Genomic DNA, 19903 nt, shown 5'->3' with positions numbered 1-19903 from the left:
TTTGTGAGTATTGAGGATCCAAAAGCTTTCCTGCATGAGTAGTAAATGGATAAACAGTTGTATATCAGAGAAGAGCTTTGGAATGCATTCCCTTCTTTTTTGTATGATTGTAATTGAGAGTAAAATGCTGAAATAATTTTCTGTTTGAGCACAAAGCTGGTGAGGTTACGCTTAGAGAAACTGCCTGAACAGCCACAACACTGTAAATAGCTGGAAGTGACCAAGCTAATTTACCTTCTGAGAATGTAATTCTGACTTGTTTACCAGTTCAAAGGGAATGTTTAAATGCCTTTTAAGTAATAAACCTTTTCTACCTTTGGGCATGTTCTTTGACATCTTTTTTTAAGCATTTATTATCTTATTTGTATCTCAGATGACATGTTCCTGTGAAAGTTGCTCTCTACTCTAATTCTGTGCTGGATTGCTACCGGACCCTAGTTTGTTTTCCAGGTTTTACTTTATTTTATTTATTAATCTGTTTATTAAATTATTTGTACCATTTTGCTTTTTCTTTTAGGACCTTGTTTTTTTTTCCAAGATGCAGTTAGCAAAATTATTTAAAGCTTATTTACATCTTACTCTGCACTAGATTAATCACAGTGGACATTTTTTCACACCATGAAAAATAAAACTTATTCATTGCACGTATGATTGATTCATACCTTAAACACCATAAAACCTTAAACTGTCTACCTAAACGGATCATTCATGTGAATTAGTATTGCACTTTCAGAAATCTGTGGAACACAGAAGAGACAGATTTTTAATTTAATAAAATGGATACTACATTTCCTTTAATACAACCAACAGCCCCATTTTATTAGACCCTGTCAGCCTGGTAAACACCCACATTATTCAAACTCAAAACTTCCAGTTCTTAACAAAGTTTCTTACATTTGTAGTCTCCGAGCCCAGCTTGAGACAAACCCTGATGACACAACTGTGACATATCAATCACATCATCAGGGTTATTTTCCCAGACTTGGCAAAGCTTCTTCTCACGTTTAGATTTTTACAACAACTAAATTCTAGCAACAGGTGCTCAAAGCAGAATTATAAGGCTCTATATACTCTCAGGATAGCAGCTGTGGAGAAGTTACAGACTCAAAAAGTGAACCAACTTAGTTTTGGCAAAGACGTCTAGTAGAACCTTGTAAGTTGAAGGTTTTGATGGCTCTATCTTATATTTGTTTCATTTCTGAGATTTTAAGCTACATGTGAACAGTTGTAGAGCTTGAGAATTTTGAGGCCAATACTGGTATTACTTTTTGGGTGTTAAGAAAACTCTAATAACACACATACAGTAATAAAAACAAATATTTCAACAAGGATCCCTTAAAGGAATAGTGAGAGTTTAGGAAATACACTTAGTCGCATTGCTGCAGAGAGTTAGAACCACAAAAGAACCTAGAACCACAAATTGCTGTTTTCATAATTCTGTTTTTTGTACAGATGAAACTAAAGAGATAACAAGTTAATTAGTGAACTTCAGAGGTGGTGGTAGGTAGATTCTTTTATACCTTTAGACAGAGCCAGTGTAGCTGTTTTCCCCAGCTTCCACTTCTTACACCATCCTAAGTTAAGCTCAGCTAGGCTGATGTCTCATGGCTGAGATGCTAGAGCGGTAACTATATTTCATAAAATGTAATCTATTCCTTTAAATTTGGTTATTTGAGAACAGTGACCAAGGTATCTACTCTGTGAGACATTTCTCAGTGTAAAAATTAAACTTTTCAGTGCTCTGTGGTGGACTAACTATGCAATGGAGAAATTTGTTTTGAATTAGCTCGAGCATATCTCATTTCTCTACAGAAATTTGTTTTTCATTGGCTGACATACACACTGATGCAGATATATGTTCGGTAAGCTAAAATTGGCTGGTAATTTGGCCATTCATGCCAATGAATAGGCTGGGTTCTAAACAGTAAAATATGTCAGTCCAGTCATTACAAAGCTTGTAATTGTGCTAGTGATTGGGTTTTTTTTTTCCAAATAAATATAAAAAACAACTTTTTATTTTTATTTGAAGCAAGTGTTAAAACCAAGTTATTTCGCTGAGTCCTGCAATATCCATGCAGCATTTTTAACTCAATTCATCATGATTTGCCATTAATAGCTGAAGGGAAAATCAACTAGTGTCACCTAATAGCTCTTAGGTTGAATGTTTGAATGGATAAATAAGGAACTAAAGCAATTTCTACTTGCTTTCTCCCCTGCCATGTCTACTGCAGGGTTGAAATAAGTTTTTCCTCATTTGTTAACCTGTTAATCATGTTACAACCCCTAAGAATGATCTTGCGACCCCTTGTGGGGGTCATGGCCCCCAAGTTGGGAACCACTGCCCTAGATCATTTAAAATGTAGAGCTATATAGAACCCTTGACAGAGAGTAACATGGGAAAGTACAGTTTTGTTTTAATATAATTTATTTGATTCCTGAATCTTACCAACTTTATTAATAGATTTCCTCAGGTTCTGCTGAGTTGGTGTGTTGCCTAGTTAAATGAACCAGTACCTCACACTAGTCTGGCCCCTTAACAGCCTGGACAAATACCTCTAAAACAGCTCTCGACAGTATGTCATGATTTTTTTTGTCAGGCTTAACCACAATGTCTGACTACTGTTCACTGTTTCATCCCTTGGCTCCTCCTTAGCTCCTCTTCCAAAATAACCTCAGATTCTTCCTCAGGCTGCGACTCCTCTTTCTGAGTCTCTGGTTCAGGCCTGTGGGAGTGGCCTGACTCTGTGTCAGCTGCCCCCTTCAGCTCCCGGGGCCCAGAGTCCAGACGAAACAGGGTGGGGACCTGACCCAGGATGGAGTTGTTCTGCTGGAGGCCAGAGATCCATTGGTTAAGGGTGGCCTGGTCTCCCTGACTGGTCATACACATGGCAAAGACTGGGCCCTCGTCCACTGGATACACGAGACACACAACAGCTGCATTACACACTGAAAATGATGGTTTCTGTTAAACAAGAGTACTACAAGGATGGCTGTAAATATCTTACAATCTTCTACATCAAAGCTCTCGTCATCTCCGAGGTCAAGATCCAAATCCAGGTCTAGCTGCAAAGGATAGTCCAGACATCTCTCTGGATCATAGAGCTCCTCTACCTTTGGCGAGACACATAGATACAGCTCCATTAGTGACATCTGCAGTGGTGATGCAGAGAGATTTCAGTGTAACTATGAAACATTCACTGGATAAAATTAGAAGAACATAATCAGACATGGGAAAGAATGAAAATTTGAAGCTTCCTTTGCTTTTCCTTGAGCTTTGCAAAGATCCAGCCATCTTTTTTGAGAGAAAAGGGCACAATTCCTAGATGACTCACAATGTGCCTATCCACTGGCTGTTTTTTTATCATTCCCGTCAAATTCTCCAGCCCTAAAGACAACTGTAGCTGGCAAATTCAGTCAGCTGAAGCTAGTAAACATTAATTCAGTAAGCTGGTCAAACAATATGCTGCTGTCTATACTGTTTAGACTGAGCCAAAGATGGTTTCCATGAGTAAAAAACACCATTCTGTATCATGTTGATGTCTGGAAAGATACTATTGTGAGCAGCCGTGATCCAGGATGTCCTGGACTGTTAACTTCCATAACTTGGACATATCAATCACTGAGCAGCTCAAAAATTTGTCAGGGCAATCTTCTTCGTGACTTATAAAGAGGGGAAAAAAAAGACATCATGCAGATGTAAAGTTACAAAGAAATGCTTTACTTCAAGCGAGAAAGGCCCCTCCCATTAAAGTCAATATAAACCATGCAAAGTAAAAGAAGGTGCAAGGTTTCTTTCTCACTCATAGAGTGCAAAGGTGCTCAGCAGTGCTCAGTGCTGCCACTGGTGACCAGAAAATATATCACAGCAACACTACTGAATATAACTGTTGTCTCCTTCACACATTATATCTTGGTACATCCAAAAAAGGGTTGGACTTTAATTTATAGACCAATTCAAGTAGTAGATAGAAGTAGACTAGCTGCCATAACTGCAGTGGCACCTAAACTGTTAACCTGTGTACAACACTGTAATGTAAGTAAAGGATTTTACATTTTAAGTGTTTCTGTTCTATGTTGAAATTATAGTCATCAAATGCCATTAAAATAAAGGTTAAAATCTAAAAAACCAAAACATCCACTTTTACAGTATCACATGGATTCAGTTTTTATTAATTGATGCATTTCTTCTGATTAAAATGTAAGAAAACATGGGGTTTGATGATTTAATTTATAAACAGAAAGCAGGTAACTCCTGTTGGGTATAATTAGTTGCTCCACACAGCACTTTCACATCCAGACTGCGGGGGTCAGACAGAAGCGGTATTTTAATGTTATTTTTACCCCAAGTGTTTCACTGTTCCTTCAAAAATGATAGATATATTGATTTAATCTATTTAAAATGAATGACTATTTAACACTGATTTTACACAACAACACAACAAATGGGTTAAAACAGGGTTTTCCCACCTTTTCATCAAGTGGTGTGGGGTCAGCTCGGAGGATGTAGTAGTACACACATGTTTTTCTCAGCCACAGAGGGAAGGGGCCCTCCACAAACACGGGCCTGCTCGGGTTATGCTTGGCCAGCAGCTCCATCTGGCTGGGGCTCTGGATACCTGGTGTCAGCACAGGAAGGACAGGAAACAAAGACAGTAAGCCAAAGTCCAGGTATTTATGATATGATCCCATGATTGTACTAATATAATACTTTAAACATTACTTTTCATGACTAAGATGGATAAAATTTCCTGGTTTGTTACTGTTGGTTCTCTAGTTTCCTTTCCATTTGGGCTAAAAATCATCTACTGCTATTATTTGTCAAAGAAAACAACATCTGTTATATATTTCTATAAGACTACAGCAATAAACAAAATTTTCTTGTCAATATATTATAAACCCCTCACTTAACCTGTTTCAGAAACAACTCTCAAAATTCAATGAGCATTGGAAATCTTAGAAACCATTATAATCAAACTTGAGACAAGTTGTTTCCATACCTACTATATGTGGAAGTGTTAGCTCTTCTCCCCTCTCTGTAACATCTGTACAGGGCAGCTAGTTGGAAGAGCAAATGAACAGACATTATTTTTGGCAAGGACAGATTGTTTGATTTGTTAAATTGATGACAATTAAGTTAAAAATAATAAAATAAAAGGCACAACAAAGTAGAGCAGTTGGTATTTTCCCCGAAGGTTAAGCTCTTTTCTGTGTTTGAGCTGTAGAGAGCTGAAGTGAAACCAGAATTTTCTGGTTCGATTCCACAGGTTAAAAAAAAAACGAAAAAAACAAACCAGATTCAAACCTGGTGTTCTGCATAATTGGTCAGAAAATGTGAACTGAGCTTCATCTATGTCACAAGTATAGATAAACATAACGTGCTTAAGCTATTAAAACACAAACTACTTTAATCTTTCAGGTCTTTATTGAACACATCCATTAAATATTCACAGTGCTGGTGGAAAAAGTAAGTGAACCCTTAGATTTAATAACTGGTAACCTCATTTGGCAGCAACAACCTCAAAAACAAGCTCTTCCAGTAGCTGCAGATCAGACCTGCACAATGTTCAGGAGGTATTTTGGATCATTTCTTCTACAGAGCTGTTTCAGCTCAGCCAAATTCTTAGGGTTTCTGGTGTGAACTGCTCTCTGAGCCCTTTCCATAGCATCTCTGTCAGGTTAAGGTCTGGGATCTGACTGGGCCACTCCAAAAGGTGGATTTTCTTTGTTTGAAGTCAGAACTTCTACTGAGCTTCAGCTGGCGGACAGCGCCCCTGACATTATCCTGTAAGATACCTTGATAAACTGGGGAATTCGTTTTCCTCTTGATGATGGCAGGGTGTCCAGGCCCAGAGGCAGCAAAGCCAAAAATCAAGATGCTTCATGTTGGCATGCATCGCCCTTTTTACACCATACGTAGAGCTGCATGTTCTTCACAAATCATTCGGCCTTAGTTTGATCAGTCCACAAAACATTTTCCCAGCAGTGTTGTGGTGTCAAGCTGCTCTTTGGCAAACTTCAGGCATATAGTGATGTTTCTTTGGGAGAGCAGCAGCTTCCTGCCATGGACACTTTGCTCCATGCACTGTGATTTGTGTATGGTAGACTCATGAAGAGACATGTGAACCAGTTCCAATGATTCCTTTAAGCCTTTGGATGTTACTCTGGGCATCTTTTTTACCTCATTGAACATTCACTTTGTGCCTTTGGAGTCATATTAGCTGACAAACACTTCTAGGGAGAATAGCCAAAGAACTAAATCATCTCCATTTATAGACAGTTTGTCTGACTGTGGACTGATGAATATCTGAACTCTTTGAGATTTCTCTGTAACCCTTTCCAGCTTTATGCAAATCTGCAGTTTCTTGATGGTAAGTCTTCTGAGATCTGTTGTTTATGAGGCATGGTTCACTTCAGCAGATGCTTCCTGTGAATAGCAAACTCAGAATGTTTGAGTGTTTTCTATAAATCAGAGTAGCTCTAACCCACACCTCCAGTCTGGTTTCAATGACTGGACTCCAGGTCTGTAAACTCCTGACTCAAGTTACCTTTAGTTGATGTTTGAATGATGTATTCTGTTTTGGACAGGAACAACACAATGATTTCTGTGTTATTAGTTAAAATAGATTGTTTGTTCATAATTGTAACTTAGATGAAGAACTGACCATATTTTAAGACACTCACTTTTCTTGCCACTGTAGGTGACTTTTTGGATGCTGAACAGAACAAGGCTAGCTGTTTCCCGCTCTTTCCAGTCTTTATTCTGCTAGGTTAACCACATCGTGACTCCGGCTCCGTACTTAATGCACAAACATCTATGTCCTATACAAAGCCTACAGCTGTACCTGGTAGATGGTAACTTTTGCATCCAGGTCATTGGCGATACGAGTCAGGCTGAAGCGAGCCAGGTCCACTTGGTCTTCCGGCAGCTGTTGGGGGATGGGGAAGGGGTTTATGTGCTTGAACTTGGGGAACCAGTACATGATGCGCTGGTACTTCCTCATGGGGTGGCTCTTCTCTCCAAAAATCTGGACCAGCAGGACTTTGGTCTCCATGTTGGGCATAATACCTGAAACAGGATCATTTAAAATAAAGATAAACAAACACAGCTATATTCCTGTAAAATGTATAAATAATTCCTTGACATCTTGAGTGAAATTTTCCAGATCCCTTCCTTTCCCTGTCTGGAATAACCCTCTCTAAATTTGACAGCATTCCAAGAATTCCACTAGCAGATTGAATCTTGTAACAGATACTCACCATAATTTTCCATTTGCTCCAGTAACTGCACTCCACACTCCTGCTGTCGGGGATAGTGGTTGAACATTCGCTGGATAAAGTTTCTGGGCACAAACACTTCTTTGGGAAAAACATCTAAAAGCTTGTTGTAGACAGCAAGGTCTTTCTCCACGCCGAACTCCGGCATCTTCTTCAGAGCAGCGTAGATAAACTCCACATGACCCCGCCGTCTTATGTCTCTCTTGGTGAAGACATCCACCACCTTGTTAAAGGTGGCTTTGGTTTTGGCCTCTTTGGCCACCTGCTCGAACAGGTCATCATGGGTGATCAAAGACTTATCCCTCTTCTTCTTGTTCTCATTAACAAACTCTTCAGGTACAGGCTGACTCTTGGCACATACTGGGCTGGTGTGGAAATGCCTCAACACCTACAAGTGAATTTGTTTCCGATTATATGAATATGAAACAGGGATATCAGAAACAACATACAGTATATTCTGGCTTCTGGATTTTGTTATTGTGCCCCATGTAACTATTAACTACAGTGCTACAAACGTCAACAGTGAACTGGGAGAACATTTCAGGGTGCTAGAACAAATTCTGAGAGTATCTTCAAGCAAAGAAGAAAGACAGATATATATCAGTGTATATGTAGGCCAAGAAGCAACAAGAAATTTCAATACAGAAATGCCAAATATATTTTAGAGGTAGATCAGAAACTGTCTCCATTACATACAGTAGTTTGTCCAACAGAAACAAACAGCTATTTAATAAAAAATGAATGAGGGATTCTCATTGAAAATGTTTATTTATGTAAAAATAAACAGCAATTGATACATGGTTATCAGATTTTCTAAACCCTCAAATCCTAATATTGGTTTTGGCCTCAAAAACGTAATATTAGTGGTCTCTATAATTTTTGGTTGTATCACAGATACCAAAACAACAAATTTTCAATTAAAAATCTCATACAAGCTCCTCTCTCAAATACTAAATGGGATTTAGAGGATTAGAAATGTTAATTTTAGATATTGAAGATATTCTGCGTTTATTTTGGAGTTGTCATCATTTTGCAACCTTTTGTGTGGCTATAAAAAATTGCCTGGATTGTATTTTTTTAATAATTGTTTTCACATTAATTCATATAATAAAAACACATTTTTGATAAGGATCCCTTAAATTTGCCTTTTAAATAATTGTGACCAAGATTTGTTCTGAAGGAGACATTTTACAGTGTAAAAATAAACTTGTCAGTGCTCTTCAGAGGAAAAATTATAGAATGAAAACACTGTTTCTACATGACTTCAAACTAATCTTGGGCATTTCTGTAATGAGATTTACTGTTACTGTGAGTTCTGGTCAGTGACTTGGCAGGATTTATACTCTTGTCTGAACTCCTTGTTGGATGGTCTGATAGCTTCGTATTTTGTAGCACAGAGGGATGTCAGGTTTTCGAAACACACACACACACACACACACACACACACACACACACACACACACACACACACACACACACTACACTTGTTAGTAGGATGCATGCATTGTTGGTTTGGCTCTGCACATGGAAATTTCTTGATATAAAGAAAGAGGCTTGGATTCATTTTAGGTGCTGGTTAGTTGAATGTGTCTTGACTTGCTATGTGCGGAGGCTTAAGTTTACCTGTTGCTGGGTGTTATGTAGCACGCTGGGCTGACTGGAGGAGGCTAACTGGCAAAGAGTGTCATACTGGGCAGCAGATCTGGCTGACTGGTCCACCAGTCTGAGACACTTCAGCTGGAGAAGGCAGCGGGCACACTTCATGGTCGAACCATCCCACTGACCGTCAGGGAACAGAACAGCACAGGGAAAATGAACAAAACATGAGCAGTATTCAGACATACTCAATGACATTCTTAAACCTAGCAATTCTATATGGCACCCAGCACGTTTGATCATGTCGTGGAGGATGGCTGTAATGATGACTGAAGAACAACTAAATCTTTATTTAAATGCATGGAGTTTAAATTAATGAATTTGTGCAAACACACCTGAGGGTAGGCTCTGATTTGTTCATAAACGTTCTTCAACGTTCGCCAACCTCTATCGTCTAGAAATATTTGCCAAGAGGTATAGAAACATTAAACAGACACATTTTTGTATAATGTTTCGCATATGTCATATAAGGGGGGGTTATTAAGACAAAGTGTCAGGCAAATTGTTATTAAGAACTGACATTCTGCAATACATGACTTATATACAGCATGTAATGTACTAACACATATAGCTGTATATCACTCACTCCGTACCTACCACTTGTGACGACGAATGTAGGAAGAAATTAGTCTCCTTCACAGATCGCTCTCTGTGGACGGCTCCATGTTGGAAAGCCGTCAGAACATCCTGGTTCTGCACACATTCGCTTCCCCCAAACCAAAGAAACATTAGCGCAAATCATTGTTCCGCTAAATATTCTGTAAAATTTGTTGATTTCTTGAACTACATTCGTGTAAAATTAATTAAAATTTTTTTTTGTAAAAGATATGAATTGGCACTAGGTTACCTCGTGCTTTGGATACAAAAGAGGCGCAAATGCCCACTACTTTTTTTTTTTTTAATAAATGCATTTAAACAAAAATGTGACGAGTGGAAGCTAAATAAAGAATATGTGTGAGATCCAATCGACCGGTAACAAATCCATTGGATTTCTTAGACTTAAAACATTTAGTAGTTTATAACAGCCTCATATTTTAGATTTTTTTTTTTTGATACCCTTGAGCACCGTTCTCTTTTCAAAATGCTTTAAGTATTCGGTTTTGGTCCTAAATCAATATAAATCTATCAATCATCGACAGAAAATCTATATTTAGGATTGTCATGTCTACAAAAAGGGGAGACCAAAAAGGGGTATGTTAGCGACCTTCTCAATTCTGATATGGAGCCTATGTCCTTGTATGAATTTAAGGTATATGATATTGGATCCACAAACAGGGAGTCCTGATATATTTTCAAAGCTTCCCAGTTGCCTTATTATCCCTTATTTGTAATTCACTGCAGCTCTCATCATTACATTTAAATCCATAGTTACCTGTCCTTACAATAAGTGGAATGGACATAAATGACAAAATTGCAGTAACAAAATTATTGACTCATCTATAAATACACATATATATGGTGATTCCTATTTCTGTTACTCTCTTGCTAACTTTGGTGCTGATATGAGAGACAAGACAAGTGTTTGTTATCAAACCTTTCCATTAGCACCAAAAGTAATGGAAACACACTTCAAAATAGTTACAGGTATATATCCAGTAAATCACTTTCTACAGACGAGATTTAACATTGAAAGCACTCCTATCAACTTTTGTTTGACTGACGTTGGAAACTTTGGATCCCCTCCTGTTTTCTTGCACTCCTATCAAAACATTTTGGCTTTGTATACACAGTTGGATCTCTTTGAATCTTGAAGCCATCCCTAATTTCACTGTAAATTATACTTCATATTATCCAATTAACACTGAATCAAACAATGCAAATTTCAGTTAATTTTATTTTACTTTTAGGTAAAAACCATATTTATTGTTGAAGGGATGGTTAATGTACCTTGGTTTCTCATTTAAATGAATTTAAAAACTTATCCGAAGCCTTTGAGTATAAGAAACGTGACGTTGATTCATGATATCTTCCACAGCCTGCTTTTCTAAAAAAATGATCATCTAATTTTTCTCATTGTGAAATGTCAAAATATGTGCTCCTGTAGTTTATGCATTCCTGGTATTTTGGTTTTATTTGTTGGGTTTTTTATTGCCGCCCTGCCATTTCCTCTCGTGCGTCTGTGTTATTTGTTAAAAATGTAGGCGCAAGAGCCAAAATAAATTGCGTGCGGCCGACCGCACATGCGCATCAGTGTCTCTCCCGCTGGCCCCGCCGTGACCATAGACTTTACACTGGGATGACATCACGAAGATAAAACTCAATTTTCGAGGCTCCGAGAAAGTTTTAAAAACTTAAAACTTCCATGACTTAAAAATTCCATAATAGAAAGAGTAATGACCGACCTTGTTTGCAGGTGGAGGAGTCCTGTCATCAGTCTTTTTTATCATGGAGGTCTATGGGGACAGTTGCTCAATAAAGACATCCCGTCACTCCTGCAAATACAAGGCATGTCCTTGTATTTGCACAATGGAACTCAGATAATTTGTTGAATCAAATAAGATCAACGAAAGTATTACAGTTACAATTAGTTGAAAATGCATATTCAGGAACTGAGTAATGCAACAAAATTCGACATTCAATCCAGGTATCACGTGGATAGGGCCACTGTACATAAGGAAAGACATAGGATTATATTATTTTGAACGGTTTCTCTCTGATAAACCCTTTAAGGGTTTTCAAATTCTTTGATAAAAGGATGTGATATTTAATATTTATCTTGACAGTGTGAGATAAGTGATAGTATTCATATCGGTCCCACCGAGAAAAACAGATTATTAAGATTACGTGAGAGCCATCCGTACTGCCCTTGAGGGGGTCATACATGCATTTACTCTCTAGCGTTGTGACTATTGCAGTTCACAGTATTCAGGGTTGAGCCAAAACACAATCGCACGCCTGATGTTAGTAAGAATAAGCAGCTGCTCGACTCAAAAATGCCAAGTTCAAAAAGAAAAGACCACTTTAGCCTGGTTCTAGCCTCCTTTTACTCAGGGCTTAAAAAAAAACATTTCTTAAAATTTTTTTACTAATATCAACGTTTGTTTCCAGCATGTTTTATCTTTTCTAATTGCTTATTTCACACCTTTTATCTTAGTTTTATTATTTGTTTATTGATGTGTTTTTATTTGTTCTCTGTGCTTTTAGTGGCCTTATTTTATTGTTCTGAACTGTTTTATCTGGATTTTCTATGAAAAGCACTTTGTAACTCTGTATGCCTAACTCTGTAAGCTTTATTAATAAAATGTATTATTCTTATTAATTTTTATTTTTATTATTATTATTGTTGTTGTTGTTGTTATCAAGTGTGGGTTGTGTGTAGGTATTTTTCTCGTGAACGCGCACCAGATGTGTTGGTACTGAGATAGACCCAATTTTTCTTTTGAGCGCGTGCACTACACAACCCTGCCGCGTGGTGGTGACAAATGGCTTCCGAACAAGAAAATGTCATCGTTTTTCTTTGACAGGCGCTTAAGTGTAGCCTGAAAACGTTGTTGCTGAAAAAGTTTCATACTGCATTCTTGTGGCACACAACATCTAGATACGCTTCACTGACTCACGGTGACCGGACAAAATAACTGCTGGAGAGAGTTAACAGATGCAACTTTTTACATTCATTAGAAATCTGCATGATGCCTTCCCCCGAATAGCGTCAAGGTGGGCATATTGAGGTACTTGACTTCCGGAGGACACCCCGGAGGACTCAACTGGCGTGTCTGTTTTTTTTTTTATTTCGTTATTTTGTTACAGTTTATCCTCGTTATTATGGCAATTTCCCACTCTCTTTTGAATTTCACGTGATTTACGAGTTTGGTTTGAATCCTTTTTATTGTTTAATATACAACAATGCTTTATTTACAGCTAAACTGTACTGTACTGTTTCCGGTATTAATGTTGTTAGAACTGGCAATTTGACATGTATCCCCAGTGTATGACTTCTGACACTCCTCTCTCAGCATGGAAAACACGCTTCAGTCCAGTCTTTACGTCTAGAGAAACTTCCTACAACTTAAACTTCGCATTATGAATTCCTCTACAAACAGTTTGGGTGAGTAAACAGACGGAAAACGCCTTTCATGTGTATGGATAGTGATTTTTAATGGCAACACGAGCATTATGGAAACCAAACTGTCTGTGTTCGGATATGCCGCTAACATCTTTATGCGGGGAAAACTTTGCCAAACTACGTTAACGAGTTGGCAATAATTGTTTTTGCTGTTCGGCAAACGTACATCCGTCATACAACATTACATATAGGATTTTACAAAACTGTAAAATGTTCACGTTCTTTCTTCTGTACATCTTTCATAGAGTCGTAAAGGAGCTTTTAATGTAATAAATAAATTTTTACAGTTGTTTCACAGTGTTTGCTGCCGCATTCCACAGTATATTTTGGTGGAAGAGGACTGTGGGAATAACAGGCGGGCTCCTACAAAATGTTGATCAGACGTTTAGGGGTTTTTGATCTTGGGCTTGAACTACACCGAATTACGAATTAAAGAATTGCTCTTGATAATTTAGCATGTCTGACTGGTTTTTCGGCTCTATATTTAAGCAACGCCCTGTAAAAGTTTTATTTTTCACATAGTGATGGACGGCACGTCATTTGTCGTTGCAATATGACAACGGCACTTGTGTTACTGTGTAGGTGTAGAACCTGCTGCATATCCTGAAGTGTTGGTAAACAGTTGCTGTAGATAAAAATTCTGCTGCTAGCTAGTTTCGGTTTTAGCGCGTGATGGTTTAGCCTAAACAGCCTACTGTCTTTATGTTGGCTCGAGGAGGAAAGGCGAACTTGAGGCGTGACTAACTTTTTGTCTCTGTGTTTCTTCATTTATCTCGCTCTCTTGTGACTATTAGAATTAGCAACAGCCTTTGTTGACTTAATGAAACATTCGCTTTTGTTAAAATTACCATGTTTGTAAATTAAGTTTTGCATTGCTAATAGATGCATGAGGTCCTGCCTTTATGTTTTGAGTAGCTACATTGATAGACCACCAGCAGAGCTGAGAGGAAGGTTAGGGAAAATTATGCTGTCTAGTTCATATGCAAAACAAGTATAGCAAACTGTCCATGTTTATGCACAAGCAGTTGACTCCTACATTTAACTGAGAAATTAGTTTTTAAGCTGACATTTTGTTAGCAAAGCTCCACCTGCTCTGCCCCACAATGCTGACTGTTTAACAGGAGCTATAACACTGTTGCACAATGTTGCTTTTGTTGCACATCTGTAGGCCTGTCCCACTTTATGTGCTGATGTTGTATTTGCTTGTCTTGTAAAATGGTGGGGAAGAAAGGCACTGGGGAACAGTAAACATCAAATGGGGACACTCGCCAGCATCTGTGGACAAGGCTGCTGTGGCTCAGTGCTGGAGGGAACTGAATTGTAAAATACAGTGTAGAGGGTGCTACTCATCTCAGTGAAGGTCTCCGTTTTTAATAGTAGTTCTCCTCTCCTAATATTTCATTGAAGGTGATTTAATTACTTTGAAAATGTATGATCTAGGTGTGCTGTTACTTTGCAGCCTTGTTATAAATCTGCGTCTGCTTGTGTCTCCCTGTCTGATGACTGTCTAGCACCATATCATGGTTACCAATACACTGACACCAATGTCCAACATTTCTGTCCATCCATATGGACCAAGTATGATGTTCAGTTTTGAAGCAGTCTTTATACAAATGAATGGGAAAAAATTCAAGCTTTTAAGACGTGAATCTTGAGGCAATGGTGTTTTGAGGCAATGTTGTCATGAGTATATTTTTTCAGTAGCAATATATGCAGTATCACAATATGGTAAATGTATGCAAAATTATATGTAAAATTTTCAAATTGTTGTTTAACCTAGTGGACTGCCTTTCACTGTTATATATTTCATCAGACAAAACTCTTTACACATGTAAACTAATAACTCCTTTTTTAAAAATTACAGTCTGCTTTGAATCATTAATTTGGACAACAGAATTATGTAAGATGATAAAAGAACATGATCATATATCTCCTTATATTTGACTGAAAGTCTATATACGATAATACTGATCAACTAGCCCTAAAACCATTTCTGCTCTGTTGCTGTTAAAGCGATAAGGTGATATTCTTCTATATATTAATCACTACCACCAGCTAAATAACTGCAATTAAAATAATTTTTGACATGTTTATGCTTTGTAAAGCTAATAGCTGATACTGATAGTATGTTTGTACATCTCAAGTCGTAGTGGATACTCAGCCAGACACTTTCCGCATTTGAAGAAATTTACAATATAACTTTTATTAACCAATTGTGGTGACAGAGCAATTGTGATAGCATCATCAGCTCTCTAGAAATATACTAAGAGCATGATGGAATAACAGGCAACATTGAGGTTAACATTTATACAAATGTTCTCTGTTGTGCATTTAATGTACATAAATGTATACTGCAGCTTAATTTACAGCTGAAGAGTACAGCAACAAGAGTGGAAGAAAGATGTAAACAATTGTTTGCCCATGAGTTTTTCTTAATAGTATCTGTAAGATAAAAGTTAAAGAATAGACTAAGATGCCTTTGTCTGCAAATGTTCTGTTAATCAGGTTTGGTTTTTGAGGGTCACACTCTTTTCTTCATATATACACAAGCAAATATAAATACACAATTCTTTTATTTAACTGCCTAGTTCCCTGTATTTTTTGCAAACAAACAGGAAACTAAAATGCATCACTTCCTGTGAACCAGAGAGATTTTTCCTAGAAAAGAAATGTAGATACCAGACACCGAAGCTGTGTCCCAGTTTCACACTAATATTTATGCACATACTGATTTAATTCTTACATTGTATGATTTTGAGTGAGTAGAGCATTCACACTCACATTAAATGACAAAATGAAGCATTCTGTAAAATGCCAGCATGCAGACTAAAATGTTTTGATTCAAGGTGTGGTGTTGATGGACACACTTGTTATGCAAAACAGAAATGGAGCTCACAGCCGATAAAGAAACTAAACAAATTAGATATTTATACATATTTTTATCTCTCTCTCTCTCTCTCTCGCTCTCTCTTTCTCTCTCTATATATATGTATATATATGTGTATAAATATAATATAATATAATATAACATAATATAACATAACATAACATAATATAATATAATATAATATAACATAATATAATCTGACCTGTGTGTAGTGTTTTGTTTCCTCTCTTCCCTTTATATAATAGCTATATGTTTAATTTTGCTTATACCTATGTAGTTTATTTTTCTCTGTTTGGTGCTGTAAAAAACTTCAGCATTATGTGTATGTATAATGAGAAATACTGAGAACTGCTGTGTTAACATATTTGGCCAATGAAGTTAATTCTGATACAGTGGTATAACTGATAGAAATGATGTTCAAAACTACAAAGATAAGAACCAAGTTGTAACAAACTGGAGTTATTCTTCAATGTTTTCTGGATTTGGTGTGAAAAACAAACACTGTTTTGAAATTAGTATAGCATGGATTTGGGACACAGTGCAACTTGTGCAGAGATCAGCAGGAAGTTGCATCAGCAGATGGCAGCTATTTCAGTGTTTTTCCCTGAATGTTGTAATACTGCGTCTTTTGTGAAGAGCATGAGATGCTGTTTTTCTAGAGTCTGGAGGTGAACGGGCAATTTCTTTCTGTCTCTTAGAGCTGGAAATTAAACATCGATATGTTTTTGGTACTGACCAAAATGTGTCTGTTGCATAGAGTATTAAAAACTCTCAGGTATTTAAAGCTGGCATCGAATGTGTGGACAGATTTGCAGTTTTGTTTTGTGCAGAAAGTTCCTTATTTCCTTTTGTCTTACATCTTTTGTTGAACGAAGAAGCCATTAACAGGTATTGACAAAAGTTTTGCTGGTATCAGAACAAGTGTCAAAGGATTTTAAATATCTTGCATCCTCAACTAGCACTAGACATATAAATCAGAGAGAGCAAAAACAACTCACTGTGGAGATCAGCTGGTGAAGCTTAGTCCCCAAAGGTAAATGAGCTCTGGTTATTAAATCAGTAACTATAACCCTCATTGCTCTTTACTCAGTGAGATCATGTTGCTGCAGAGATTTATATTACATCAGCAGTCTAGAGTAGCTCACTTTGTTATCTTTATGCAAAGTAAGCACGGTCTTGCATGATGTTTGTGTCTACTTCAGCCAGAAATGACAGTCAAATCTGTGACAGTTTGGTGACCTGCTGCCAGCACTGTGAGCTCGCACATGTACCATCTCCTCTGGCTTTTTGACAGTTATTTTTAGATGCTTTTATCCTCTAAGGCAGTTGTGCATTTAGCAGGCATACCACATAGGCTGACTTTGAATCTATGTCTACTGAAGAATCTAAATTTAGAAGCTTGACTGCTGTTAGATACGAAATGTTTAGTGCAGCTAAAAGAGGCTTTTGGCAAGAAATTTGAATCAATAGGTAGGTAGTGTGGAACTCAAAACTCTTTTACTTAAAGGAACAGTTCCCGTTCAGCATGGCCGGATTAACCTGTTTAGAGGGCCCGAGGGCTATATTTTATTGTTGGGACCCTATCTCCTCTCTACCTTATTTTATTTTATTTGATTAAACACAGCTTTATTTTGGAAAATGCACAGTGTGAGCACACTATAAACTAAAATAATCCTTCAAAACTAGCTTTTGATGAGAAGCTCCGACATCAGTCTCTTGAGAGCCAGACTTCTGACTTCTGAAAGGTAGGCATAAAAAATGCAACTTGCAAGAGTGAGACTGAAAAAAAGATTGGTCAAAATTGTTGCAGCAGAGACAGAAATATCCTGAGATTTAGTCACACAACAATGGATATTACATTACCCACAATACAACTCAATTATGTTTTCATTAGACCCTCCCTGCCTGGTAAATGCTCATATCTTTACACATTCTTGCTGTCTTTCTATATAAAAAAAAAAAAGTCTTCAATCCCAAGCTAGATAACCCTGAAGACCTCACTATGACATCTTCAGGTAATTTCTTCAGACTTGACAAAAGTCCTCCAGAGCCACAGAGGACATTATACGACCTTTTACAGAGGCCGAGTTGTACTCCTCATCATGAGTAAGCTGTTGCGTAACATTGGTGGAGTGCTCCTTTTAATGGATTGGTAAATCAGATGGGAAACCTTACTTGGGGGGCCATGCCCTCAAAAGTGTCCTCACAATGATAGCATTTCATTAAAATTGAGAGCCCATAATTACTGCCTCTTAAGCAGTTGATTTGTTAATCATCATCGAATGCTGATACATCATTGGAGCTTGAATTGAAAAAACCTTGCTCTTTGTTTGTGTCAGAATAACACCAACATCTGATATTGAATGACTGACTGACTGTTAGTCAGACAAAAGCTTTTCAGAGATGTCACCTTGGGCTTTAGGAAATTAGGATGGGCTTTTTTCAATTATCCGACATTTATAGACCTAACAGTTAATTGAGAAAATAATCATAAGATTAATTGATGATGAAAATAATCATCAGCCCTTGTAGGAATGGCAGTCGAGAACCGGTTCCAAATTGTTTAAACCATCGGAATTTTTTGCCTCCAACCTTTATCAATGCCAGCATGTTTTTCTGACAGTCAGAGCCAGGCGGCCCAGTACGCTCACTACGCAATTTGCTTAGGCCCCTGAAAATTACGCGAAGGGCCGTGCCATCTGCTCGTGTCAAAGCAGGGGAATGTTCAATCTGAAAACGGTGTGCACCTTTTTGCTATGGTTTCGGGGTTGAACAATATGTCTCCTGAAAACTGTTTGAAACAGTGTGCAACGGGCTTTGAGTTACGTTTTCAATCATTTGGTGGGTGTGTCGGAGGTGTTACCCTATCAGCAACAACATATATTATCCCTGCTGTATATAAAAGGCAGTGTGCATGCGTAACACAACAGGGTGTTAATAATAATAATCATAATAATCATAATAATAACTTTATTTGTATAGCACTTTTGAAAACAGTTTCAAAGTGCTTTACGTAACAAGATAAAATATACAGTCATGATCAAAAACAGTAACATAAATATAAGCATGGAGCAAGTTAAAAATAAGAGACATAAATAAAAACAGAACACAGGAACTAATAATATATTGTGTATAGTAAAAACAGGTAAAAATAGACGAGCAACAAACTTGCGGTAGAAAACCTTTCTGTAAAAGTAAGTTTTGATATAAAAGAGGGTACTATGTTTGCTAACCTAATTTCCTCAGGTAGGGAGTTCGATAGCAGTGGGCCTCTAATAGAAAATTTCCTTTAGTAACAAGGCGGGCTGTGGGAACAGTAAGAAGGGTACTACCTGAGGAACACAGGCAGCAGCTAGGCTCATATGGTAAAAGATAATTTCTGACCTAAATAGTTGCAAACCACATGGAAGGCTTTAAAAGTAATTAGTGTAGTTATTGTAGCTAGTGTAGTGTGAGTGATATAATCTCGTCTCTTAAATTTTGTTGGGGGAAGCATGATTGCATCATCTTCATGATTTGGATGTTGAAACAAAGCGCAGAGTCAAAAATCACACACAAATTGCACAGGTAGAGTGTTTGATATTGGCGGACAGGTTACCAAGATTATTTTTAAAGACACAGCTCAGGTTTTGGGGACCGAATAACAGGACGTCAGATTTGGACTCACTGAGCTAGAGGAAGTTTTGTGACATCCAGCATTTGATGTCAGAGAGACAAGCTATAGCTTGGGAAATTTTATCACTACCATCCAGCAGAACATAAAGCTGGGTGTCATCCATATAACAGTAGAAATTAACATTATGCCTACAGATTATCTGACCCAGAGGGAGCATGTATAGCATAAATAGCACTGGACCAAGAATCGACACTTGGGTCACACCACATGAGAGGGGGGGCTGGGGATGAGGAGAATTCCCCATTACAACAAAAAAAGGTAATGGGATTGGTATCAATAAATCTTATCAGTTCCCATGCCTAAACCCTTGTTGCATCAACCCAATAATTTAGTGCTGAGTATTATT

At 37.6% G+C, this 19903-nt stretch overlaps 2 protein-coding genes across 8 annotated transcripts in view; one reads left to right on the top strand and one right to left on the bottom strand.

Moving 5' to 3' along the window:
* Positions 1-302: 302 nt before the first annotated feature.
* Positions 303-11317, bottom strand: ecsit (ECSIT signaling integrator). 4 transcript variants are annotated; one of them, XM_040140994.1, is made up of 9 exons: positions 11274-11317; positions 9529-9637; positions 8899-9054; positions 7258-7663; positions 6843-7066; positions 4998-5055; positions 4468-4616; positions 3006-3111; positions 303-2910 (listed from the first exon to the last, which is right to left on the bottom strand). In XM_040140994.1, exons 1-9 carry the CDS (start codon positions 11300-11302, stop codon positions 2624-2626), a joined length of 1524 nt encoding a protein of 507 aa, XP_039996928.1. In that variant the 5' UTR covers positions 11303-11317; the 3' UTR covers positions 303-2623. The 4 variants fall into 4 exon arrangements, with proteins under 4 accessions (XP_039996928.1, XP_039996930.1, XP_039996929.1 ...); XM_040140996.1 differs by lacking the exon at positions 11274-11317 and adding an exon at positions 9267-9325 and having other exon boundaries at positions 9529-9652; XM_040140995.1 differs by lacking the exon at positions 11274-11317 and adding an exon at positions 9268-9325 and having other exon boundaries at positions 8899-9060; positions 9529-9652.
* Positions 11318-12469: 1152 nt separating this feature from the next.
* Positions 12470-19903, top strand: part of eml3 (EMAP like 3) — a 65654-nt gene continuing 58220 nt past the window's right edge. For 2 of the 4 annotated variants that reach the window (XM_040140993.1, XM_040140990.1), the window contains exon 1: positions 12684-12976. In XM_040140993.1, the coding sequence (XP_039996927.1) occupies positions 12952-12976 (25 nt within the window). In that variant the 5' untranslated portion in view covers positions 12684-12951. Of the gene's footprint in view, positions 12600-12683; positions 12977-19903 lie in introns of those variants that run through there. The other 2 variants (XM_040140992.1, XM_040140991.1) reach the window with 2 other exon arrangements.

This window comes from Xiphias gladius, chromosome 12 (assembly GCF_016859285.1).
Source record: "Xiphias gladius isolate SHS-SW01 ecotype Sanya breed wild chromosome 12, ASM1685928v1, whole genome shotgun sequence".
Taxonomy (NCBI): Eukaryota; Metazoa; Chordata; class Actinopteri; order Istiophoriformes; family Xiphiidae; genus Xiphias; species Xiphias gladius.
This window is presented reverse-complemented; position numbering and strand designations above follow the sequence as displayed.